The sequence below is a fragment of the Rattus norvegicus genome, chromosome 13 (genome assembly GCF_036323735.1).
Source record: "Rattus norvegicus strain BN/NHsdMcwi chromosome 13, GRCr8, whole genome shotgun sequence".
NCBI lineage: Eukaryota > Metazoa > Chordata > Mammalia > Rodentia > Muridae > Rattus > Rattus norvegicus.
Window position 1 is genome coordinate 94,896,880 of NC_086031.1, and position 18,120 is coordinate 94,914,999.

Genomic DNA, 18,120 nt, shown 5'->3' on the forward strand with positions numbered 1-18,120 from the left:
CTAATAATCTTTTTAAAAAATCAAGTTCGAGAGGACATCTTGTAGATCTTTAGTGGCAGTGCTCATCTTCCCCTCAGAATGTGATTTGACTTTGTTTTCTATTTCTTATTTTTCTTGTTCGGGGTCTTGGATCTAACCCAAGCTGACATCTGACTCATTAGTCTCCTGCCTCACCCTCCTGAGTGGGATTATAGGCTTTCATCAGCAAGCTCAGCCCTTGCTTTGTATTTAATGCCCTCTGGGGATGAAGGAAGTTTCAGTGACTTCCATTTGCCCTCTAACCTTCCTATGGTAACTCTAACCCACAAGCCCTGGATGGAAATTGCTCCAGCGACTGAGTCTCACCTTTGGGAATCAGAGAGAGTGTCAATAGCTCCACAGCCAGCCAGAGTTTGGTGAAGATTCAATTGTCTGCCTTCCTTCTCCACGTCACTCACCAGAACTCTAGTGGGTGCTTGTGATGGCTCCAGGGTTATTGTCAACTCAGACCTTGTGTACGATAGTTCTTGAAACCTCTTATGTTTCCCATTGCTCTAATTGAGACCCTCTGGGGAATGACAAGGAATCCAACACACTCTTGTCACCATGTCACAATCTTTCCTTCTCAGGCTCTGCCTAGCTCTTCAGTGAGTTCCAGATCTGCAAGTTGGCTCAGCTCCCAGAACTGGACAAGGGAACATGACTTTTTATTGGGGTGATTGCCCTCAGCTCCTCCTGTGTCACCTCCCTTTGATGACAGATGTGACAACAGCCTATGGCTGCTCCTGTTTTGCTCCCCAGAGACATTTTATTCTATTAACCACTTCTGTTTCCAAATGTTTCTGTGGGTCAGTTTCCACTGACTTTCCCTTAAAGCCTGTTGATTTTTATGTAAATAAATAAATAAATAAATAAATAAATAAATAAAATAACCCCCATGGGTGAGCTTAGTGGCACATGCCTTTAATTCCAGCATGAGAGAGGCAGAGGCAGACAGATCTTAAGTTCCAGGTCAGTCAGGGCTATATAGTGAGACCCTGTCTAAAAAACCAACATAAAAAAGAGACCCCTGTTTTATCATCTTAAGCAGGGCCACTGGGCTTCTGTACATTCATGGATCATGGCGCCCCCACCCCCACCCACCCTGTACCCTCAGAGGAGGAACATTACTGTATTGTTCCTTGACACTGTCTTCTTGAGATCATCTTCTCCCTAGCCTTAGTGAATGGTTTGTCTCTTCTTCTTTTCTTTTCTTTACTTGTTTCTTTGTTTTTCAAGACAGAGTTTCTCTATGTAGCCTTCCCTGGCTGTCTCAGATCTCAGTCTGTAGACCAGGCTGGCTTTGAACTCACAGAGATCTACCACTTTCTGCCTCCCAAGTCCTGGGATTACATATCTGTGCCACCAATGTGCACAGTTGGTATATCTCTTTTTTTAAAAAAAAAATTATCGTTATGGGCTGGCCATGCTGGTGCATGCCTTTAATCCCAGCTCTCAGGAGCAGGCAGGTAGGTCTCTGTGATCTTGAAACCAGCCCAGTATACAGAGTATGAGACCCTGTCTTTTAAAAAAGAAGGGTGGGGGGATGGCTCAAGGGTTAAGACTTGCTCTTCCAGAAGACTTGGATTCAATTCCCAGCAACCATTTGGCGGTTCAAAACTGTAACTCACACCTTCACACAGACTTACATGCAGACAAAACACAAATGCACATGAAATAAAAATAAATGAATCTTAAAAATGGATGGAGCTAGACTAATGGCTTATTAAAAGCACAAGCAGCTATTCCTGGGTTCAGTTCCTAGCACATATGACTGTTCACAAGTGTCTAAAACTCCAGTTCTAGGGAAATCTCTTGCCTTCTTCCGGCTTCCAGGGACACTGCATGAACATGGTACACAGACATACAAGCAGGCAAGAACTCAGACACAAATTTATTATTGTTGTTGTTGTTGGCACAGCATACTCATGCCATGACACACATTGTGGAAGAACATTTGTAAAGTCTAAATAGTATGTTTTGTGATCCTCCCTAGGTAAGAAGTTAACACCCTTTTCCTTAGAAAGTCTTCTGGCATCACAGAATGTCTATGACAGCCCGCCCATCTCATTTTATCCTTCCTTCTATCATCTGCACAGGACATTCTAGAATTTCCACTTAGTCCAGTATTGCAGCTCACACCTGTGACTTCAGCACTTGGGAATCTGAAGCAGGAAGACTGCCTTGACTCTGAGGCTGACCCGGGCAACAAAGTGAAACCTTGCCTTCAGTTTTTTTCCAGTTTTATTCATTGGCTGTGGCTTGCTCCAGGCTTTGTGGAGTCCCTTGAGATACTCGTCAGAGCATGGAATTTATACCCAGAGGGAAGCTCTCAGGTCAGGGAATTTATCCACTTTTGTATTCTAGTCTTCTTGATAAACAGTTCTGAAAATCTAGTCCCAAGTGTGTACTTTCCTGGTCCTGCCAGTCAGTGTGTGTGTGTGTGTGTATGTACACATGTGTAGGGACAGAGGTCAGCCTAGAGTGTTGATTCTCAGGTACTTTCCACTTTGTGTTTTGAGATAGGATCTCTCACTGGTCTGGAATTCAGCAACTGGGCTACATGGGCTGATAGGGAGTTCAGGAGTTCACCTGTCTCTGATTCCATTGTGCTTACTAGGAAATGTGAGGATGCTGGGAACTGAATTCAGGTTTTCATGCTTGAATGGGAAGCATTCTTATCAGCTGAAAGATCTCCTTGGCCCTCCTAGGTAATTCTTTGCATAAGTCTATTTCTTTTTTTTTTTTTTTCTTTCCCGGAGCTGGAGACTGAACCCTGGGCCTTGCGCTTGCTAGGCAAGCGCTCTACCACTGAGCTAAATCCCCAACCCCAGTCTATTTCTTTTTAATCAAATTACAGTAGTTATAGATGTTTATAAGGCACATTGTGACAGACACCACATAAATACAACATGTACAGCCCATCAATGGCTGGAAAAGCATAGCAAAATTCTTGCCAATCATGACAGAAGGAGGATGTAGCTTAAGACTCCTCACATCTTGGGAGAGCAGGAAGCAGAGGGAGAGACTGGGCTGCAAGTGGGGTAGGAATGTAAGCACAAAGACCCATTCTCTAGGGACCCACTTCCTCCAGCTTGGTCAATCAGCTAGGGGCCAAGTGTTTAAATACATGAGCCATTCACACTATAGACATATACATATCCATACAGGAACACCAGGATGGGTTGAAGTCCACTGTGTTGAATTGTCCAGTCTTTCATTTGGATGAAGACTCTGCCTTGGGTGCCCGTCCTAGTGCTCTCTTCACTGATATTCTTCAGTGCACTCAGACATTGATTCAGTGTGCTGTGTGTGGTGAGGCTGTCCTTCTACACCCTCTCATATAGAATAACCTAACTTTTTCATAGTCTGTTGCATGGGATATCCTGGGGAAAAAGGCTGTTGCTATTTCTTCAAGGAAGTGTTATTCCTCCTTATCTTGGCTTCATTACAAAGGTGGAAAAATAAGAAAAACTTCCATAATTAACCAAGACGCACCAGTAAATTTTACTAAGAACAATGTGGTTTTTTTAATATTTTTTTATTTATATGAACACATTGTAGCTGTCTTCAGACACAGCAGAAGAGGGCATCGGATCCCATTATAGATGGTTGTGAGCCACCATGTGGTTGCTGGGAATTGAACTCAGGACCTCTGGAAGAGCAGTCAGTGCTCTTAACCGCTGAGCCATCTCTCCAGCCCTATGAACAATATTTTTAGAAGTAGTGTCTTAGAAAAAAAAGCACTTAGGGGACAAGTCAGGAAAGGAGAACATAGGAAAAAGTAGGAGGGAGCTGGTGTTTATGACTCTGTTGTGAGGTATGGTGTGAGCTGGGGGTGTGAGCCTGGAGTTTTACATCTCGTTTAATTCTCACTATTGCTCGTTCTCTCTCTCTCTCTCTCTCTCTCTCTCTCTCTCTCTCTCTCTCTCTTTCTCTCTTTCTCTCTCTCTCTCTTCCCTCCCTCCTCTTTCTCTCTTTGAGAAACAGTATTTGATGATCTTCTAGACCCATCTTTTAATTAATTGATTGATTACATTAATTAGCAGGTACCTGTGCCTGTGTGCTGCAGCTCTTGGTGGAGATAAGAGGACAGCTTGTGGGAGTTGGTTCTGTCTTCCCATCATATGGGTCCTAAGGATGGAAGGTCGGTTATCAGGTTCTGAGGCCTGACAACCTCACTTACCTGCTGAGTCACCTTACCAGCACTCTTGAGATCACAATCATAAAAAGAACACATCTGTTAGGGGTCCAGTTTCCTTTCCCTGTAGCCATTGGGTCCAATGGGAAAAACAGCTTCCCACTATAGCAGGGTTTTCAGAATTTTGAGATGTTCAATGGAGGAGACAGGTTCCCACCTTTTGTTTGCTGCTGCCATCTCACAAGGCCCAGTGGTGCATCTCTTTGGCCTATTAGCTTTGGTTCAGAGAGGAAATTTAGTACAAAGGTCTATGCCACTGGATCTCAAATATTTTCCAAGGTCCATGTTAAAGGCTTGATCTTCAAGATTGCCATATAGCAGAGGTTCTCAACCTGTGGATCTCAACCCCTTAAGGGTTGAAAGACCCTTTTACATGGATTACCTAAGATTAGGAAACACAGATATTTATATTACTATTCATAACAGTAACAAAATTACAGTTATGAAATAATAATAATTTTATGGTTGAGGATCACTATAACATAAAGAACTATATTAAAAGGGTCGAAGCATTAGGAGGGTTGAGAACCCCTACAACTTAGGAAGGTGGCAGAACCTTTAAAAAATGGGGCTTAGGGGCTGGGGATTTAGCTCAGTGGTAGAGAGCTTACCTAGGAAGCGCAAGGCCCTGGGTTCAGTCCCCAGCTCCGAAAAAAAGACCCCCCCAAAAAAAATGGGGCTTAGAGAGAGATCTTCAGATCATTAGAGGTACGGCCTAGAAGGGCATTGTAGGGTCTCAGTCCCCATCTCAGTCTCTCTTCAGCCTTGAGGTGAGTGGTTTACTGTAGCATAACTCCTATCCTAATGTGCTGTTTCACTATAGATACAAATCCATGGGGCCAACCCATCATGGACCAAAATTTCCAAACTTGTGTGAACCTTTTTCCTTTATAAGTTGATTATTGTAGATATTTAAGAGAAACAGAAAGCTGATTAACACAATAGGAAAACAGGGCTTTTCTTTTAACAGTTTTATTACCATATACTTCACACACATATAATTCACCTATTTGTCTTCTACATGGTTTTTGGCAGATGTGCAGCTCTGTAGCCATCACCACAGTTTTAGAACTTTCATCACACCCCAAAGAAACCCTGAACCTCTCACTGGTTACTCACTTCCCACTAAACCTACCAGCTGCTGGACTCTTCTAATCTCCTTTGCTCTCTTTTTATAGATTTGATAATTCTGGACATTCCCCACTGACAGAATCACACAATTTGTTATTTTCAGATAGGCTTCTTTCACTGAGCATGTTTTAAAAGTTCGTCCACATTGTGTTGTTTGTCAGTGCACCTCTTCATTTCTTTTGTGGATGCACTTCCATTCCATATAGTACTTGCTTTTGAGACAGGGTCTCATTATGTAGCCCTGGCCTGCCTGGAGCTTATCATGTAGACAGGGCTATCCTAAAATTCAGAGATCTGTCTGTCTGCCTCTGCTCCCCACCATGGGAAGTGCTGGGAAGGGGTGTACCACCATGCCCATTATTGTTGACTTTTTTAAAAGATGCTTTTATTTTTAATTATGTATATGTATAAGGGGAGGTATGTCCATGAGTACAGTTGCTTTTGAGGCCAGAAGAATGTCAATGCCCTTGGAACTGTTGTTACAGACATTTGTGAATTGATAAGAGTGCTGGGAAACTCTGGTTTTCTGCAAGAATACTATGTACTCTTAACTTTGGAGAGGCTTCTGTGGCCCCTTTTGTTGTTGCTGGAGAGGGTCTCAGGAAGCTCAGTTAATTGTAAACTTGCCGTGAAGATAGACTTCGAGCTTCTGGTACTCTTGCCTCCACCTGCCAAGTGCTAGGATGACAGGTAGATGCCACCACACCTGACTAAGATACACTGTGCTGTCATGCTTGTTTATATTCTAAAGCTAAATCTTTTCTATAGAAAAGCTACAAGGGGGGGCTGGGGATTTAGCTCAGTGGTAGAGCGCTTACCTAGGAAGCGCAAGGCCCTGGGTTCGGTCCCCAGCTCCGAAAAAAAAAAAGAACCAAAAAAAAAAAAAAGAAAAGCTACAAGGGGTTGGGGATTTAGCTCAGTGGTAGAGCGCTTGCCTAGGAAGCGCAAGGCCCTGGGTTCGGTCCCCAGCTCGGAAAATAAGAACAAATAAGAACCAAAAAAAAAAAAAAAAAGAAAAGCTGGGCTGGAGAGATGGCTCAGCGGTTAAGAGCACCCAACTACTCTTCCAGAGGTCCTGAGTTCAATTCCCAGCAACCACATGGGGGCTCACAACCATCTGTAAAGAGATCTGATGCCCTCTTCTGGTGTATCTGAAGACAGCTACAGTGTACTTATATATAATAAATGGATAAATCTTAAAAAAAAAAAAAAAAGCTACATATACAGATATAAAGGAAAATCATTCACTATTCTACTATCTAGACGTAGTCACCATTAACATGTGTACCTTTTGTTCTTGGTTAAACTATGCATATATACTTGATAAATGGAATTTTACTTTGTGCCAGTCAAAGGACAACTTGTTGGGGTTACTTCTCTTTTCGACTATGTGGGTTCCAAGGATCAGACTAAAGTCATTAGGTTTGGCATCTAGAGAGACATTGTCAGTTCTATGATAAATTCATGTGTGTGTGTGTGTGTGTGTGTGTGTGTGTGTGTGTGTGTGTGTTTTCATGTTTGTTTTTGTGATTCTAGGAATAGAAGCCAGGGACTCACAATACCCCAGCTTTTATCTAGGTGTTTTTGTTTTTTAATGACTTAGTGTTCTTACAGGGTATCATTGTGTGGCCATGGCTGGCCTAGCACTATGTATGTCCCACCTCAGCTTAAACTGACAAAGATCTGCCAGCCTTTGCCTCCCTAGTATTGTGTGGCAGACTTTCCTGGGGGAGGGGTGAACAAACATCTTTTCACCCTAAATAGGGAATCAACCACAGACCAAGGCATGATGACCACCAAAGTCCAGCCTTGTGAACCAGAAAGTTTCACTGGGTTATTTATGGGCACTGACTCAAAACAAGCTACATCACTAGAGGTGACCCCCACATAGGTGACAACTTGTGAAAGCTGGAAACTAGAGCACACTGCAGTCTGTAGCCAACCCAACAGGTTGCAGACTCCTTTCCCAGTGGTTAAGTTGCTCTGAGCTTTTTCCTGAAGGCTCAGCCGTCTCTTCTACACAGCTCAGCGGGTCTCTGCTTCCATACTGCTTTGGCTGGCCTGCTTCTGCTGGACTTACCCCTGCTTCTTTCAGGCACCTGGGCTTAGTTGAAAGTGACTCTCAGAAATCTTTACACTTTACATACTCTTGGGAGAGAGAGGGATCTAATGAATCTAGTCTGTTTCAGGGACTTCCTGAAACTACTTTGAGTTGTTAGTTTCCTTACAGAACTTTCCTGCAGTATTTCTTCTTCCCATAGAATAGCTTGTTTCACCTCTCTGAAGACAACTTAAGAAATTTTCCTCCAAAATGGAAGGTTTTACTTTAGGAAACTGCTACACAACATGGGGTGCTGGAAGGAGTATACCACCAAGCCAAACGTATATTTTAAAGCAAACAAGATAACTTACAAAATCATGTCATCCTGAATTGGAATATACAATTGAAGGAAACTTATCCTATGGTTCATGCTGCTATGGGTACACTCGTGGTGTCTCCTTCAAAACTCATACTGAAATTTAATCTGCCATGCAATAGTATTAAGAAGCTCTAACCCAAAAAATGGGGTTAGCACGCTCCAGGCAGCTCAGCTGTCTTTGTCTCTTCGACACAGTTCAGCAGGTCTCAGTATGAAGGGTACTCATGCTCTTCCATTTCAGGAAGACAGCACATCCTTCACCCCTGGAGATGTAGCAGCATGATGGCCAGCCATCATGGAAGGAGAGAGCAGCCCTTACAACCACCCTGAAATTTCCAGAATCCAGAGCCATGAGAAATGAATTTCTGTTGTTTAGTAATTACCAAGCAAGTCACAAGGTACCTTGTCATAGCAGCATAAATGGATGTTAGAGACAAACCAAGGTACTGAAAAGTGTATGAAAACTGCCTCAGAGTAAAATCTGACTTGCTTTGATGTGACAACACCTGTCTACCACCTTTCACACTTCTTGCTCCCCACCCCCCAGAATCCTCCATGTTGATTTCTGCTCTTTTCTCTTCAAGAGGGTTAAATTATTCCTGATCTCATTTTCAAATTGATGAAGACATCCAAGCCCCAAGAAAGACTAGTTTATTCCACCTGTTAAGAGGCAGAATGTGTGCAGAAGGTTCCAGAGGGATTAGATTCACTCAGAAGGCAAAGTTATTTTTTTTGTAACTTTTTACTTTCCAAACAACTCATCATCCATTTACCCTGGGCCCAGAGCTGCCAGCACCAACATGCTTCTCTTCCTCTCCCTAGTCTTTTTCCTCAGCCCTTGAAAGGTGGATTTCATTCTGCCCCTCCCGCCACACCAGAGTCAGCGGTGCTCCCCATTCTCTAAACTGGAGGCTGTAGAAGTAAACAGCTGAGTGCAAGGAACCATTATAGGGTCTCTCCACTCTTTAAGGAAGACAATTGTTTTTTGCCTGCATTTTACTGCTGAGAAATTGAAGCACAAGAATTAAGCTTGCCTGGGACTGATTACAAGTAGCACCCTCAACTTTCACGCCTGCCGCCCTTTTCCTGACCCTGAAGTCTTCTTCTCTATTGCTTCTCCAAGATTCTGGTCTTTCTCCAATCAACGCCTCACATTTTTGTTCTAGACCTTGCTTAGTGTACCATCTTTTCACTTTTTACTTCGTGGAAGTCACCCATCCACCCGGTTCTCTCTCTCTCTCTCTTATTCTCTGATTACTCCCTCCTCATACATTCTTGGAGAATAGACCCTGGAGATCAACCACGTTTATTAAAATAATTGTTGAAATGCAACCGTGGTTTAAATACTAGAAAGTGTTACAGATGGGAACTGTGAAATGTTTCCCCGGGCTTCTTTCAGCATGGGAGGAATTCTCATCCAGTCTCATTACATTTGGCTAGTGTCACTTGTATCTTCCCCAAGCATCCTTAGTCACTGTCAGCCTCCCAGCTCACTACCGGTCTCGGGTGGAGCGCAGAAGAGAAAGAAAGCAGGACAGTTCACTAGCCCTCGGCCTACACCAACTTGGTGACCTCTCAAGGTCTCGTCCCGGCCGCTCGCAGCTCAGGTTCCGGCACGGGCCGCCCAGACCCCGGGTCTGTGACCTGCAGGCGAAGCGGACGCCGCGGCCTGGGCACTCGGGGAAAGGGCAGGGACCCAGGCGCCGAGAAACACGGTTTGGGGAGCCGAGTACACGTTACTTCGTGCAGAGCTCCCTCCGTGCAAAGCGACCAGGAACCCAGGTCTCGTCCGCCGCGCCACCCGCCCGGGCCTCCCTCCCGCTCCCCTCAGGAAACAGCCTGCAGTTCCCGCAGCCGCAGCGCGGGCCGCGCGCCGGGAGCGAGCGCAGGCGAGGGGGGCGGCGCGGGCGGGTGCATCGGGGCTGGCGCCGCGCCCCCCGCGCTCGGCCCTACCGGGCCTCTCGGCGAGGCGTCCCCCGTCCTTCTTCAGGCCCGGCCCGGGGTGCAGGCGAGGCCCGGGAGTCCCCCTCCCGCCAGGTTCAGGCAGAGCCGGACGGCCTGGCGGGAGCAGGCGCCGCGGGCCGCGAGCTCCTCATTCGAACCTCCCTCGCAGACAGTCTCCGCCCCACAATGCACCGGGGCGGGCAGCCTTTGAAAAAGCGGCGCGGCTCGTTCAAGATGGCGGAGCTCGACCAGTTGCCTGACGAGAGTAAGTAGCGTCTCAGAGCAGTCCTCCTTCCCGCCGGTTGCTTGTCCGGAGGTCGCACCGGCCGAGTCCGATTGCGGGGCAGATGGGATGGCTGCCAGCCCACCGCGGTCCCCGGTCTTTCTACTCAGGCGCTGCCGCCGCGTCGCCGCCTTTGTTATGGTGTCTGTGTGTCTGTTTCTGGGGTTGTGCGAGCGCCAGCGCCGGAAACCGAAAGCCCGGGAGTCCAGCCTGTCCTGACGGAGTCGGCGGCTGCTCTCCCGGAGCGACTGCTGTCGCCGGCTGAGGTGGGCGAAGAGCGGCCCCCAGTTGCGGGCGCCGTCCTCATCGCCCGCCCGGTTATGTAACTCGCCGGTCGGGGGCCGGGAGGGCGCGGGCTGGGCACCTGGGACACAACCCCTCTTCATGCCCGGGGCCTCTGATCTGATCCTATGACAGCTCCTGCTTCTGCAGGCACTTATGATTGCTCCCCTGATCCCTCGCGTCCATCCTGGAAGTGTTTTCTTCCGTGTCACACAGGCTTGGCCCCTTCCCCTGGGACTACAGGTGGCCCTGGACCTTTCCGGAGATGATCCAGCCGGGATACAGTGCTGAGGTAGCCCCATCCCCAGACTTCCTCTTGAGTGGATGTGTCTTAAGAATGTGGGGGTGGGCTTTACACATGGATGTGAGCACCGTAGCCTATATGAATGTTATTCTACCTGACACCCACTCCTGTGCGTTGCCTCACTTAGCCTTTACTCAAACTCTAAGACAGATGTTCACCTGTCCGCAGACAGTAAAAACACCTATGCTGCAACCTAAGGACAGGGGGACAATTTTTGTAATTTTCATATTGCACATTTTTTAATTGCAAAACGGTCTTGAATCAACACGTACTCTGTAGTATGTGTTTGTAGCCCGTGGTCAACAAAAAGCACGCAGGTGTGGTGGTGCACATCTTTAATCTCAGCACTCGGTAGGAAGAGGCTGGTGGATCTCTTGAGTTCGAGACCAGCTGAGTCTACATACCACAAGCTCCAGGACAGCCAAGACTACACAGAGAAATCCTGTCTTGGAAAACAAACCCCCAAATCTGAGCAATCTATATTTAGAACGACTGTATCATTTTTATAGCATAGAAGTGCTTTGTTTTTTAACCATTTGGGGGTGCCCCAACAGGAAGTCAAGACAGAGAAACCCAGTTCAAAAAGCAAAGGAAACGCCCACACTCTGTGAGATGCATCTGTGGTCAATGCAAACATTCCTTTAAAAGAGAGATACTCCTAATTCTGTTTTCTTTGAGAACATGTATTCCATAATATACTGTCAAGTCAAAAGTTCAGGTTGCCATGCTGATGAAGGCATGTATTCAAAGTGTTTGTTTTTAATTTTGGTTTAGACCAGTGCTAAGTCTCAAACTTAAGAACTTTCTTGATGGTGGATGGAGATGTTCACTTTTCTAGTGTGTAGTGAGTCACCTGTGACTAGATTGGCTCAGGTGCCGGTTTTTTATTTTTGTTTAATATTGACTTATATTTAAATAGCTAATCATGACGTATTGATAGGGCATTATCTATAGACTATCCCCGAGTTTATTGTTCTGGTTTGGAGAATATGGTTGATTGTTATTTAGGATGCTTGCAAATAAAGGTAATTCTAATAAGCAGAATGTTACCTGCCATCTGAAGAGTTTTTTTCTAAGCTGGACACAGTGACATGTGTGTTAACCTCACACATGTGTGCTGAGACAAAAGGATAACTCTAAAGTTTGAGGCCAGCCTGGGCTGTACTGTAAGATTTTTCATCCTTTGTGATGAGTATGCTGTGTGACTTCTCAGGGCTGTTTCCCCTGCAGTTACAGTGTTGTTGGTCAGCAGCCACCCAGAGCTGAGCCACCTATGTTTTTTCTTCATGCCTGTGGTGATGGTTAATTTTTTTTTGAAAATTTATATTTTGTATATGAGTACACTGTCACTGTCTTCAGACACACCAGAGGATGGCATCGGGTCTCACTACAGATGGTTGTGAGCCACCATGTGGTTGCTGAGAATTGAACTCAGGACCTCTGGAAGAGCAGTCAGTCCTCTTAACCGCTGAGCCATCTCTCCAGCCTGGTGATGGTTAATTTTGATAGCTTGATTGCATTGAGAAATGCCTAGGAGATCAGTAAAGCATACCTCTAGGTGTGTCTGTGAGCATACCTTTGGGAAAAAGATGTTCTTACTGTTGTTCTTGGAGTTTACATTGAGGTTCAGATATCAGCTACACTGTTAAACTATGTATAACCTAATTGTGTAAATTATGGTGCAATGTCTCTGGTACTTTGGTTGGGGAGGGGTGTGTCTCTCTGTGTGTATCCTTTTTTTTAAGCTAAACTGCTAAACTACACCTTTGTCAAAAGCCGGAGTTGCATATTTGATTTGTCAGCAATGACACAAATAAACTTAAAGACTTCACAAAAATGGATCTGAATTTGGAATAATATTAATTAAAATAGAGGATGATTTTGGAAAGAGAAAGCAATTTCAGTTTGATATGAAGAAACACTAAGTTTTGTTGGTTTTTTTTTTAAACACTAAGTTTTTTGTATTTTCCCTCAGTTTAATTAAGGGAACTATGTAGTATATTAGCTAATAGCTCCTGTAACGTCAGTTATAAAAGCTATCATTTCCTTCATACTTATTGTGAGTAGGTGTTAGAAGAAAGAAACACACACACACACACACACACACACACACACACACACACAGTCCCATTTGCTTTCTGTTCATTTGATCTTTATTTCAGTTGATGTAAGTACGTGATTTTTACGTGTGAGCACAACCTTTGCTCTAAGCTCTTGTGCTTGAACCCTTGCTATTTCATCTCTAGATGTTGCAGAAGGATCATCAAACTTAAGAGATTTCAGAATTTATCTCAGAAGTCCACCCTAGCACTTAGGTGCTTCCAGGAGCCCCTGTGGTTACATTGTGTTTCCCTGTGACAGAGCAGAAACCTAGTTATCTTTACTTTCCTCCCACTTCCCATATTTAAGCATTTACTGAGTCCTAGAGCTTACTTTCTGATGTGTCTCAATTCTTACTTTTTATAATCACCCAGCCCAGGTTGTCACCTTTCAATAACTCACTGCCTCCAAGAGGGGTCTAGAGGGGTCCTTCAGAGCAGAAACACCTTCCTCCTGTTATGTTGCATTGTAATCCTTGAGGCAGGCTCTCTATGTGGCTAGCTGGACTCTCAGTCTGTAGACCATGCTGATTTTGAACTTGTAGCAATTCTCCTGCCTCTCCTTCTTGATTGCTAGGATTATAGGTGTGTGCCATCATTCCCAGTCATCCTCCTGTTTTAAACCTTTTAGTAGCTACCTCTAAGACCCATGTTTCCTGGCTGCTCCCACTTCCCCGTTTATTTTGTACCACTCTGCTCATTCTCTCTTGAGTTAATTGGACTGTTTTCATTCCCTGTGCTAAGGCATATGCTGTTCTCTAGGCTGCTCTCCCCTCTCTCACTTCCAGTTAACTTCTTTTTTTTTTTTTTTTTTTTTTTTTGGTTCTTTTTTTTTTTCCGGAGCTGGGGACCGAACCCAGGGCCTTGCGCTTCCTAGGCAAGCGCTCTACCACTGAGCTAAATCCCCAACCCCCAGTTAACTTCTCCTTATTCTTTAGAATATCATGTTGAGATTTTTTTTAAAAAGCATTTCTGTTATTTTTTTATTATGTGTATATGTCTGTCTTCATGTGGGTCTGTGCATGTATGTAGGGTACATATAGAGGCCAGAGACATCGAATGTGTCTAGAGGTGGATTTACAGGTTTGCAGACCACCCAACATGGGTGCTAGGAACTAAACTCCAGTCTTCTGGATGAGCAAAAGGTGTGCTTTTAACTGCTGAGCCCCCAGTTTAAGACTTTGTGGTTATTTTTTGTCCTTTGAGAAGTATGTCTTCTTGAAGTATTCCATAGCATCATGTGACTTCTCAGGGCTGTCTCCCCTGCAGTTACAGTGTTGTTGGTCAGCAGCCCCCAGAGCTGAGCCACTTATGTTTTTACCTCATGCCTGTGGTGATGGTTAATGTTGATAGCTCGATTGCATTGAGAAACACCTAGGCGATCAGTAAAGCACACCTTGTGTATCCTTGAGCATACCTTCAAAAACATTTAGATCATGAGGTTCTGACCTAATAAATGGATTCATCCCTTGTGGAGTCATGTGATAGCTTTATTGGATGTAGTGAAAGGTAGGAGGTGGGGCCTTGTTGGAGAAAGTAGGTCAGTGGGGTCGGCCCTTGGGAGTTTTGTTGTTCCCTAGTATCTTCTGTATTCCCTTTTCTCTTCCTCCTGGCCACCTCGTCAGTTCTCTGATTTTCCATACCCTCCACACCATGATGAAGTGAACGAATCCTCTAAAACGTTGAGCAAAATAAATCTGAATGAGAAGTTGTTTAGTCAGTCAGTCCTGTCACAGTAATTCAGAAGAACTAGGAACACGAGTGCGTTCCCACCTCTAAGCACAACCCTGCTTTCATCTCACTACACCCCTCTTCCCACCAAGTTCAGTGGCCGTTTCCCCTGTTAGAATTCAATTTGAACTAATTTCTTGGGGTTTCTTTTTTTGGCTGGTTTTATGGCTAGTTTTTTCAGATGTTGTTTCCTTGGAAACTTCCCTGACTGCTGTTTATGTTCTTTGTAGTAACTGTCATGAGGTATGATTACTGTCTTGTGTGGTTATTTGTTGTATGTCTCTTCCCGCTAGGATACAAACTCTCTGAGATGGAGGCTTTTGGTGGTGACCTCAACTCTAACACTGCTTATGGAAAGCAGTCAGTAAATACTGGTTGAATGTTGAATAAGTGGAACTGGTTAGAGCAAGATTCTAACTTAACCATGTTCACCTGCCTGTAAATTCATTTGTTTAAACAGATGGGTAATTTGGTCAGTTAATGTAATGTGCGCCCATCTGAAAATGAGCCATGTGTTGTATACACTGCTCTAAGCATTTGTGCTTATATCTGTTTACTCTCCTTTTACACACAAAGCAGCAGCAGCAGCAGCACAGGGAGTGAGGTGCTTTGTGGGAAATAACATAGCAAGGAAGTAGCAGAGCCAAGATCTAAACAGTAGCCAGCTCAATGTTCTAGAACCTATGCTCTCTTTCTAAAAGAATTATTTTAATTATATGTATGGTATGTATATGTGAATGTAGATGCTCGAAGAGACCAGAGGCTTCAAATGCCCCTGGAGCTGGAGTCACAGATGGTTCTGAGCTGCCCAACACACAGGTGAGGGCATTGAATGTGGTTCCTCTGCAGGAGCAGTGCACATTTTTAGCTGCAGAGTCATCCCTCCTGTTATTACTGTATTGCCTCAAAAAGAAAAAGGAGTTTAGGGGCTGGGGATTTAGCTCAGTGGTAGAGCGCTTACCTAGGAAGCGCAAGGCCCTGGGTTCAGTCCCCAGCTCTGAAAAAAAGAATCAAAAAAAAAAAAAAAAAGAAAAGAAAAAGGAGTTAAAGGTAGTAAATCAGAATCCTCAAGGTGTAAGCCCCACCTTTGTGGACTAGATGGGTGCCCTTGTAACTTACATCTCATTCTCAGAACCCTGTTCAAATGACCGGTTCAGAGAAGCTAATTCATGAGTGCCTTATATAAAAATAATCTTTCCTTGCCCACATCACTCTGTCTTCCTGTTCACTTTTTCCATAGCTCATCCACACTGGCTTGTACTTGTTTCTTTGCCCTCCTAACTAGAACAGAAGCTCCAGGAGAACATGGACTCTGGCGCATTGCTGTGGGCTCTGTTGCTTGAGCAAGAACTACCATGCAGACAGCACTTAGCGTATACCCACGTTTTCCTGGGATGAACTGTGTTTTCTTTGGTATCTTGGCTATGTTTTCTGTCTACCTTACTGTTTCTTGGTTATATTTTTTTTTAAACTTTCTAGTAGAATTTTTATTTGTTCATTTTGTGTTACTAGTGGTTGAACATAGTAGGCAAGTACGCCCTAGCCCTTAAGGCTTTCTCCCCTATTCTATTCTCTTACCCATGATTTTATGGTCTTTGAACATTAAACTCCAAGCTTTTTTTCCCTGTTGAATCTCCTACTTGCACCACTCACTGATCCTACTTTCGTTGTCAGCCGACCCTGTAGCTCTGTGTATCTGTAGGTCACCTGCCATGGGTCCCCTGAAAGCTTTATCTAGTGACTCCCTCTACATTTATGCTAGCCCTCCTTGGGTGTTTAGGAATCTGTTTTTCTGTATGGTTTTTGTTTTTGTTTTAGAGACAAAGTTTCTCTGTGTAGTCCTGGTTGTCCTGGAACTTACTCTGTAGAACACACTAGCCTCAAAATCAGAGATCCACCTGCCTCTGCCTCTTGAGTGCTGGCATTAAAGGTGTGCAACACCACTGCCGGGCTTCCTGAATAGAACCTTGAGCACTAAACATACCTGCATTTGGGACTTTCAAAGGACTTTTCGGCTCTGACAGTCTCTGAATCATGTTTATTTTCTGTTTATTCTGTTACTTCTTCTGACTTTTGTTCCAGTAACATGAGTTTTCTTTCTTTTTTTCCCTCAGTGCTAGAGTACTTTTGAATGAGGATGCACAGTGACTTCTGTCTGTGCTCATTTTTCTTTTTCTACATTTTTCTCTCTTAGGATAATTTCTAACCACTGATACAACTTCCACAGGCCTGTGGAGCCTCTGCAGCCCTTCCTTGAACACAGCCTGCTTATTCCTTTCCTTTCCCAGACAGGGCCAGGCCATAGTGAGACTCAGCCTGGAGCTCAGGCTTGCCTTGAACCCATGGCAGTCCCCTGCCTCTCATGCTGCACTAGAGACCAGTGCCACTGCTGACGCTTCCTTTGCATATCTGACCAACCGTCATGTCAGACCAAATGCAGCTCAGACTAAATGGAATGCCAAGTTCTTTTTCTCCAAGCTTGATTATGAAATATTTATTAATTTGGATTAGTTTTCTTGTTGTGTGTGTGTGTGGTTTTTGTTGTTGTTCTTGTTGTTTTGTTTTGTTTTGTTTTTTGAGACAAGGCCTTGCTATGTAATAGCATTGTTGGCCTGGAACTTACTATGTAGACTGTAGACCAGGGTAGCCTGGAACTCACAGAAACCGCCTTTAAAGGCCTGCATCCCCCTGCCTGGCTGACTTGTGTTATTTTTACTTTCAGGCTCTTCAGCGAAAGCCCTTGTCAGTTTAAAAGGTAAGAATTATGCCTTTCTGGATATGGATCACAATTTGAATATATTTTTTCTTTTCCTTCTGTTACTCATTACTCATTGTATCTTGTATTTACTTTCACTGATAATTTTAAATGCATATGCTTTTACAGGAAAATGCATCTTTATTTGCCAGTGATTAAGAAAATTTTTAAAACTTTAATTTCCTAAAATTATTAATGAAAGAATATCTTCCTTTGTTTTTGTTTTTTTGAGATGGCTTACAACTCACTGTGTAGACCAGGCTGGCCTAGAACTCAGAGATCCACCTGCCTTTGCCTCCTGTTTAGAGTCACAGCCTCATTTAAAGACTGCCTCAAGCAGAACTGGGGTGGAGCGGAGCTGTAGGGTGCTGGCTTAAGCTCTCGGCTCAGTGTCGTTGCTGTAAATACACTCTGAACAGTCAAGACACCTGTGCTGAGCTTACATCAGTGTTGATTTTTTTTAAAAGAATTATCTTTTAAGAATATTGCATGGTGGGATGGCAGACCGGGAGTGGAGGTAACGACTAGACTGTAAAAAAATAAAAGTAATTTAAAAAAATATTGAATGTTCTCTGAACTCTTAAGAATAAGATTTTTGTGGTTTGGTTTTTGTGTCTGTTGGTTTGGATTTTGAGACAGGGTCTCACTCTGTAGTGCTGGCTGGCCTGAAGCTCAGTATATAGACCAGACTGGCCTCAAACTTCGGGAATCCTCTTGCCTTTGCCTCCCAAGTACGAAGATGACAAGAATGCACCACAGTGTTGGGCTTCTTAATTATTTTGGCTTTTGAGAAGGATCTCATGTAGCCTAGATTGGCCTCAAGTTTGTAGCCAAGGTCTGGCTTGGACTGCTAATCCTCCTGTCCCAGGCTCTCTAGTGTTAGGATTACAGAACCACCACACCTGCTCCAATGAACATTCCTTAGGGAAAAAAAATTAGAGAATGCTGGTAA

At 44.3% G+C, this 18,120-nt stretch overlaps 1 protein-coding gene across 8 annotated transcripts in view; it reads left to right on the forward strand.

The window, feature by feature from the left end:
- The first annotated feature begins 9,305 nt into the window (after positions 1 to 9,305).
- Positions 9,306 to 18,120, forward strand: part of Lin9 (lin-9 DREAM MuvB core complex component) — a 45,357-nt gene continuing 36,542 nt past the window's right edge. For 3 of the 8 annotated variants that reach the window (XM_039091467.2, XM_039091472.2, XM_063272623.1), the window contains exons 1-2: positions 9,306 to 9,979; positions 17,136 to 17,168. In XM_039091467.2, coding sequence (XP_038947395.1) covers positions 9,901 to 9,979; positions 17,136 to 17,168 — 112 coding nt within the window. In that variant the 5' untranslated portion in view covers positions 9,306 to 9,900. Of the gene's footprint in view, positions 9,980 to 10,495; positions 10,572 to 17,135; positions 17,169 to 18,120 lie in introns of all 8 variants that reach the window. The other 5 variants (XM_039091468.2, XM_006250417.4, XM_039091474.2 and 2 more) reach the window with 4 other exon arrangements.